At 43.6% G+C, this 8,353-nt stretch overlaps 1 protein-coding gene across 14 annotated transcripts in view; it reads right to left on the bottom strand.

The window, feature by feature from the left end:
- eps15l1a (epidermal growth factor receptor pathway substrate 15-like 1a) overlaps positions 1–8,353 on the bottom strand; it is a 390,058-nt gene that overhangs the window by 145,696 nt on the left and 236,009 nt on the right. For all 14 annotated transcript variants that reach the window (XR_006316095.1, XM_043720770.1, XM_043720773.1 and 11 more), the window contains one exon: positions 5,413–5,467. Coding sequence is in view for 13 of the 14 variants with exons in the window: in XM_043720770.1 (XP_043576705.1) it covers positions 5,413–5,467 (55 nt within the window). In the remaining variant the exon portion in view is untranslated. The remainder of the gene's footprint in view (positions 1–5,412; positions 5,468–8,353) is intronic.

Here is an 8,353-nt window from a genome sequence, read left to right on the forward strand (position 1 = left end):
TGATATGAAGATTGGTGGAGTTGTGGATAGTGAGGAGGGCTCTTGTCGGCTGTAAAGGGACTTGGATATGATGCAGAGCTGGGCTGAGGAGTGGCAGATGGGGTTCAACCCTGCCAAGTGTGGGGTTGTCCATTTTGGAAAGACAAATAAGAATGCGGAATATAGGGTTAACGGTAGGGTTCTTAGTGAGGTGGAGGAACAGAGGGATCTTGGGGTCTGTGTTCATAGATCTTTGAAAGTTGCCATTCAGGTGGATAGAGCTTGTAAGAAGGCCTATGGTGTATTAACGTTCATTAGCAGAGGGCTTTAATTCAAGAGTCGTGAGGTGATGTTGCAGCTGTATAGGACCTTGGTAAGGCCACATTTGGAGTATTGTGTGCAGTTCTGGTCGCTTCACTTTAGGAAAGATGTGGAAGCTTTGGAGAGGGTGCAGAGAAGATTTACCAGGATGTTGCCTGGAATGGAGAATAGGTCGTACGAGGATAGGTTGAGCGTGCTAGGCCTTTTCTCATTGGAACGGAGAAGGATGAGGGGTGACTTGATAGAGGTTTATAAGATGATTAGGGGAATAGATAGAGTAGACAATCAGAACTTTTTTCCCGGGTACAACAGAGTGTTACAAGGGGACATAAATTTAAGGTGAAGGGTGGAAGGTATAGGGGAGATATCAGGGGTAGGTTCTTTACCCAGAGAGTGGTGGGGGCATGGAATGCGCTGCCTGTGGGAGTGGCAGAGTTAGAATCATTGGTGTACTTTAAGTGGCAATTGGATAGGTACATGGATGGGTGCTTAAGCTAGGACAAATGTTCGGCAAAACATCATGGGCCGAAGGGCCTGTTCTGTGCTGTATTGTTCTATGTTCTATGTTTCACATACCTGAAAAGTCAAGGAGAGCCTTTTGCAACACTTCTGCCTGTAACACATTATGTAGAGTTTAAATCACTCCAGTCAGGGAAGTAGAGAAAGGAGTTCTAATCCTGAATTGTGTGTTGACATTCAAAGCTATGATATGGAGGTGCTGGTATTGGACTGGAGTGAACAAGGTCAGAAGTCACATGACATCAAATTTCAAATAAATCTGGTGTCACGTGACTTCTGACCTTATTCAAAGCTATATGATAACAATCGTCCGAATAAAAGATTTAACACAGCAAAATGTCCTGGAGTGCTTCACAGCAGAAATCAAAAGGAATTTCACACCTAGCCACATGATCAAATACTTGGTCAAGAAAGGATAAGGTACAGAGATTTAGGAAGGGTATTACAGGTATTCAAAACTAGACAGTTAATGCATAGCCATTGATCCTACAATAGTTCAGCCAGGTAAGTCAGAGCCAGAATTGGAGGAGTAGAGAAACTTGAGGGTTGCAACATTGAAAGAGATTGCAAGGAAGAACATGAAAGGAGGTAAATGAAAAGAAAAATGGGGATTTTAAAATTGAGATAAAATTGAAATGAGGAACAAGTGTAAGTTAGCGCACAAATGACTGACAGGTGAATGAGTCTAATTTCTAGTAGGTGTAAATGATCATAGACATCCCACGATCAATCATTACCTTGACTACGGGATCCCTTAAAACTTCCTCATATACAGTACTAACCATTCTATCAGCTGGTATAAATATGGTTGTCACATGGAACAAATGTTTATTTGAAGTGAATTCTTTCACTACTTCACACTAATTTCTCAAAGAGAAGACTGAAAAGAAATTAGAACAACCTGGCAATCCAAAAATAATTTAAGTATTCTTAGCTAGATATGCAGCTAATTAAACTCCAATAGTATTCTAACATACATGAGAGCATCTAACCCTCAGCTCTTGTACTCTACATTTGAATTCTCCAAACATTTTAGATGAAGAGTGTCCAGAGAAGAGAAAATGCATGCCAGACATCAGGCAAATAGAAACTCTGATACAGAAACAGAAATTTCTGGAAAAACCCAGCAGGTCTGGCTGCACTTGTAGAGAACAAGCAAAGGCAATGTTTCAGGTCTGGAGACCCATCATCAGTTTTAATGACAGGTCACTGGACTGAAGCATTAACTCTGTTTTCTCTCCACAGCTGCTGCTAAACCTGCTAAGTGTCTTCAGCAATTTCTGCTTTTGTTTCATATGTACAGCATCCACAGTTCTTTATTTAATGTATTGAGAAACTCTATTCTGAAGTACTTGGTTTAGAAGTGGTAAATCATAGTGATGGTTTGCTACTTACATTGGAAATCTAGCTAACCAAATTTTTTTAAAAACACTATTATTCAACCAAGGCACAGGGAGAAAATATTAATATGAAATAGTAAGGATTGAAATCCGTTTACAAGGAAGTGAATACATTTTCCTCGAATATTCTCACATATTGGGTGGCACAGTGCTCAGTGGTTAGCATTGCTGCCTCACAGCACCAGGGACTTGGTTCGATTCCAGCCTTACGTGACTGTTTGAGTGGAGTTTGCACATGTTCCCCATGTCTGTGTGGGTTTCCTCCGGGTGTTCCAGTTTCCTCTCACAAGCCAAAAGCTGCAGTCAGGTGAATTGGCAATGCTAAATTGCCCATAGTGTTCAGGGCTGTGTTAGTTAGGTGCATTAGTCAGGGATAAATATAGAGTAGGGGAATGAGCCTGGGTGGGTTACTCGTCAGAGGGTCGGTGTGGACATGTTGGTCTAAGTGGCCAGTTTCCACACTGTAGGGATTCCATGATTTCATGACACACTTAACATTTTTTGAACGAAGGAATTCTCTAAGCTCTGACAATAAAGGAGAATGTAAAATCTCATTTCAAAGGATATCAATTCAGTGAGAAAGTAAAATGAAGTAACTCGCACTGTGATTTCTATCTAAATCAAATTGTCTTTGTTGTTTATTTGTTTATGTTTTGAAGACCACCACTCAACAGTTCAACAGGATCTGCATTCTTTAAGGGAAAACATTCAGATATTAACTGTCTTCCACAAATTACCACAACACATTTTTGTTGGTAATTTGATTATCTTAAATAATTACTTCATCTATTCTCCAGTCTAAGAGCTGGTGAAATGGAAGGGGTTGTGACAAGGTCTGGGTGAAGATGGAGAGGGATGATGGAGATGGAATGGAAGAGAGGAGGTGGAATCTGCAGGAAAAAGGATACAGAGGTGAGTGAGGTGAGGGTAAGGGGAGAGGAGGAGAAGGGCGAGGCAAGAGAATGGAGCAGGAGGTGGAAAAAGCAGAAGAGTGGTTGGGGTAGGGAAGGTAGGAGTGTGGTTGGGACAGAGAAGGGAGGGGAGAGGACAGCATTCAGGATCCAAATTTAGGTAACTATTTAATGATATTGCTGGAAGTGGACCTTAGACAAGGAGCAATTACAGGGTCAGCTGTGACTGCCATCACAATGGGGTATCTGTTGGTATGCACAATGAAAGTTTTTTTGAGGTGATGGGACAATTCATGTTTCATGAATAGTATCAGTAAAAACTGCTACTCTTGAGGAAAGAATGGAAGGCTTTAGAAAAATAAACTGTCACCCACTATTAGCTACTTGCATTTCTTTTATACTTCCTTAATGTACAGAAAGAATTAACTGTGAGACATTTGAGACCATCAGGAAACTGTGTCCAAATTTTCTTTGAAATTAAGCTGCTTAGGATACAAATCAAGCTTCTGCTAAAAACTATTTGCATAATCACAAACTTGACATCTTGCATGAAGCTGTGCAACAGATCAACATAAAAATATTTGTTCATTTTTAATCTTTCACTGAAAAGTATAATGTCGAAATGGGCACCATTTCACAGCTACAAATCTGAAATGATTTAGGGAGATGGTGTCACTGGACTAGTAATTCAGATGCTACGGCTAATGCTTTGGGGACCTGAGGTCAAGTCCCACCTCAGCAGCAAATGGCATTTAAATTTAATTAATAAATTAGGAATACAAAATGAATTATCAATGATGTTGAGCATAACAACGATCATTAATTATAAACACCAACCTGGCTCACTGATGCCCTTGGAGGAAAGAAATCTGCCATCAAGTCTGGGCTAAATGTAATGGTGACCACAGTAATGGTGAACCATTAACTGCTAGGACAAATGTTCGGCACAACATCGTGGGCCGAAGGGCCTGTTCTGTGTTGTATTGTTCTATGCTCTATGTTCTATGCCTTCTGACAGCCCAGCAGGACGGTCAAAGGGGCAACTAGGAATGAGTAATAAATACTGGGAGACAAGAGACAGGTAACTGTAGCCAATTTGCCTAATGTCTTCTGTTGGAAAATTATTGGAATCAATTAATAAGGAAGTAATAGCAGAACATTTGGAAAATCATAATCTAATGGCATCATGAGGGAAATCATGTTCGACAAATTTATTAGAGCTTTTTTGAGGAAGTCTCAACCAGTAGATGTGTTGCATTTGGACTTCCAGAAAGTGTTTAAAGGTACCTCATAAAATATTAAACACAAGAGCCAATGGTATTAGAGATACTTAGAGGCATGGATTGAGACCTGACTAATGGGGAAGAATCAGCAAGAGGGTTCTTTTTCAGGGGGGATCTTGTCCATGAAATACAGAAATCTAGCACACTGATGCAACAGTCATCATGAAGGCTAATGGGATGTTGACTCATATTTCAAGGTGGTTATAGTACAAGAGTAGGGAAGTCTCACTGCTATTGTATAAGGTGCTGATGAGACTACATCTGAAGTGCTGTGAGCTTCAGATAAGTTCCATAAGTTATTATTTCATTGGAGGCAGTTCAGAGAAGATTCACTAGGATGATCCCTGGTGTGGAGGGATTGTCTATGAGCAAAGGTTGTGACTCAGAGTTAGAAGAATGAGAAGAGATCTCATTGAAGTATATAGGATTCCTAAGGGGCATGACTGACAGGCCGTTTCCCCACATGGGCGAGTTGAGGACCACAAGGCATCAGAATTAAGGAGTGTCAATTTAAGACAGAAAATGAGGAGGAATTTCTTCTCTCAGTGTTGGAATTCTTTAGAACATTTTGCCACAGAGAGCTATAGGGGCAGAGTCTTTGTGCATAATTAAGGGCAAGAAAGTCTTGATCAGTCAGGAAATCAAGGGTTATGGGGAAAACGGAGGAAAGTGGGTGTGAGTAATGTCAGATCAGCCACGATCCTATTGAAATACAGAGCAGGCTCGAGGGCCAAATGGCCCACTCCTATTCCTCCTCCTTATGGTCTTTCCACTGATGCTCATATCCAATGAAGAAAAAGGAAGTGCTAGGAATGGTCAATAGGTCAGAGTACTTCTGCACACAGAGAAACAGTTAGCATTTCAGCTTGATGGCTTATAACAGAATTTGTGAAAATACTCTGGAGGCTAGTCAGAAATATTTCCAATACTTTCTGTTGACTGTTGTGACACTGATGGAATCAGACAATCACTTTACAGCATAAAGGGGCAAAAACTCACCTGGGCCTTTGGTTGCAGCTGGTGCAAATGGATCACTACTTCCAAAGGGGTCAGCCTAAAATTTAAAGAAAGAAGTAAATGAAAGTTCTGAAAGACTCCAATTTCTTCATATTAAACCAAGTGTCAACATAACTACATGCATTGTTCTATGATACTGATGACCTTAAAATAAGCATATATTTTAAGCAATGAAAATAAAAATAGCTGCCACTAAAAAAAGACAATGTAACTAAATTAATGGAAGGCCTCCGAAACTCTTTCCATCAGAACCTCATTTCAAGGCTGGAAATTTATAATGACTCCTCAGTAAGACCTCTAAACACACGAGGGTGATGGGTCACACCTGCAAAGGCACAACTTGAGGGCAGGGTTCGGTGGGGGTTGACTTAGTATGAACTTGGATGTGGATGGGAGGGGAACGTGAGAAGAGTTGGGGTTTTTTAAAAGTACTTCAGGACAGCCACTTTTAAAGCTGCAGGAACTAGGCTACAAGCTTGAATCACGTTGGCCACAATTACAGTTGGAAAATTTGACAGCATTTAAAGGTGCATCACAGCTGTTCACTCCCTCGGGTTTCACAGCCTCAAGATTTCAGCATGCAACCAACTCTCCAACACTGTACGCTTGACTGATTCTGAAACCTCAACTTCGATAGAGTTGTATGAACCTCCAACATGGTGACAGGACTGCATATTCTTCATTCACACATTGTAAATGCTACCTACATTGGAATTTATTGCCTATCCCTAATAACTTGGCTTGCTGGAGATGGTTGTGAGCTGCCTTCTTGAACTGTTGCAGTCCTTGGAGTGTGAGTATTTGTATATGCTGTTCTATGATTTTGAGTTCTATGATTTTGACCCTGCATCAGTGATGGAATAGAGCTTTGGTTCCAAGTCAGTATGGTCAGTGGCTTGAAGAGAAATTTGTAAGCAGGGTGTTCTCATGCATTTGCTGTCATTGCCCTGTCAAGATTACAGGTTGGAAGATGCCTTTGAGAATTACTGCAGTGCATCTTGTAGGTGATATACACTGCTGCTATCAGGTAACAGTGTTCAAGAGACTGAATGTTGATGATGATGCTGGAGTTACCAAGTAAACAGGTTTTTTTTTTGTCCTGGATGTACCAAACTTCTTAAGTGTTGTTGGAGCTGCATTCATCCAGGCATTTGGGCAGTATTCCATCACACTTTTGACTTGTGTCTTGTAGATGGTGGACAGGTTTGGGAGGGAAGTGGTAAGTTACTCACTGCTGAATTCCTAGCCTTTATATGGCTAGTCAAGATCAGTTTCTGTTCTACGGTAACGACAAGGATATTGAAAGTGTGATACTCAGTTTTAGGAAACAGTTTTAGTTTAGGAATGTCCAGTGGTGATTGGATTCTCTCCTATTGAAGATGGTCACTACCTGACACTTGTGAGGGATGAATGTTACTTGTTACTGGTCAGCTAAAGCCTGAATGCTGTCCATGTTGAAATGCATTTTGAAGCTACTATTACGCGCATGCTCTCTGTCTCTTGCATGCGAACGTGCACCCCCTCTCTGTCTCTCGTTCTCACATGCGCACTCACACTCTCTCGCAGGCGCATGTACACACCCTCACTCTCTCGCGCGTACACATGCACACACACTCTCTCTCTCTCTCTCTCTCTCGCATGCGCACGATGACTCTCTCTCGCATGTGCATGATCAGTCTCTCGGACATGATGCACTCTCATCCTCTCCCGCATTTGCAAGCATACACACACTTGTGCGCACATGTTCACTCTCGCTTGCACATGCTCAGTCTCTCTCACGCACATGCACAGTTGCTCTCGTGCACGTGCATACACACGATCTCTCTCTCGTACGTGTGCACACGCACTCAATTTCTCTCATCCATGCGTGCTCTCTCTCCCTCGCGCACATGCTCACTCTCTCTCCGTTGTACACTCGCTCATTCTCTCTCACGCACGCATACACGTACACGCTCACACTTTCTCTATCACGAGTGTGTGCATACGTGATCACTTTCTCTTTCTTGTGCGCAAAGCCACGCTCTCGCTCTCTCACATATGCACACATGCCCTCCCTCTCTCGTGCACACAAACACACAATCTATCGAGCACAAACGCACTCACACGCACACTCGCGTTCGCTTGCACAGACACTCTCCCTCTCTCGCATGCTCGCAAACAGACTCTCTCTCGCATGTGCTCGCACACAGGCACACACACTCTCCACCTCGCATGCGTGTGCACACACTCTCCGTCTCTCGCGCACACACACTCACTCCCCTCGCACAGATATTCTTGTACTCTCATGCGCGTGCGCACGCACACACTCGCATGTGCATTCACATTCTCCCTCGTTCACATACACTTTGTGTATACGCACTCTCTCACTTTCCACGCATACACCCTCGCTCTCCCCCTCTCATGCGCGCGCACACACTCATACTTTCTCTATTGCGTGTGCGCGCATACATGATCATTAATTCATTCACACACGCATACATACTCTCTCCTTAGTGCGCACCACACTGTCTCTTGCACGTACACACCTGTGCTCACTCTCGCTCGCAAAGCTGTTCTCTCTCTCTCGCACACACATACACGCTCTTTCTTGCGCACAAAGCCACTCTCCCTCCCTCACGTGCACACACACTATCTCACACATGCACACAAACATACACATTCTCTTTCGAGCACAGCCAAACACATGCGCTTGCATGAGCCCACAAGCGCGTGGCACACGCACTCTCTCTCCCCCTCCCCACGAGCGCGCGTGCGCGCACACACTCCCCCACCCCGAGCGCACGCACTCGGGGGAGTGTGTGCGCGCGCACGCACTCGGGGGAATGTGTGCGCGCGCGCGCTCGGGGTGGGGGAGTGTGTGCGCGCGCGCGCGCTCGTGGGGAGGGGGAGAGAGGGGGCGTGTGCCGCGCGCCCGTGGGCGCAT

This window comes from Chiloscyllium plagiosum, chromosome 31 (genome assembly GCF_004010195.1).
Source record: "Chiloscyllium plagiosum isolate BGI_BamShark_2017 chromosome 31, ASM401019v2, whole genome shotgun sequence".
NCBI lineage: Eukaryota > Metazoa > Chordata > Chondrichthyes > Orectolobiformes > Hemiscylliidae > Chiloscyllium > Chiloscyllium plagiosum.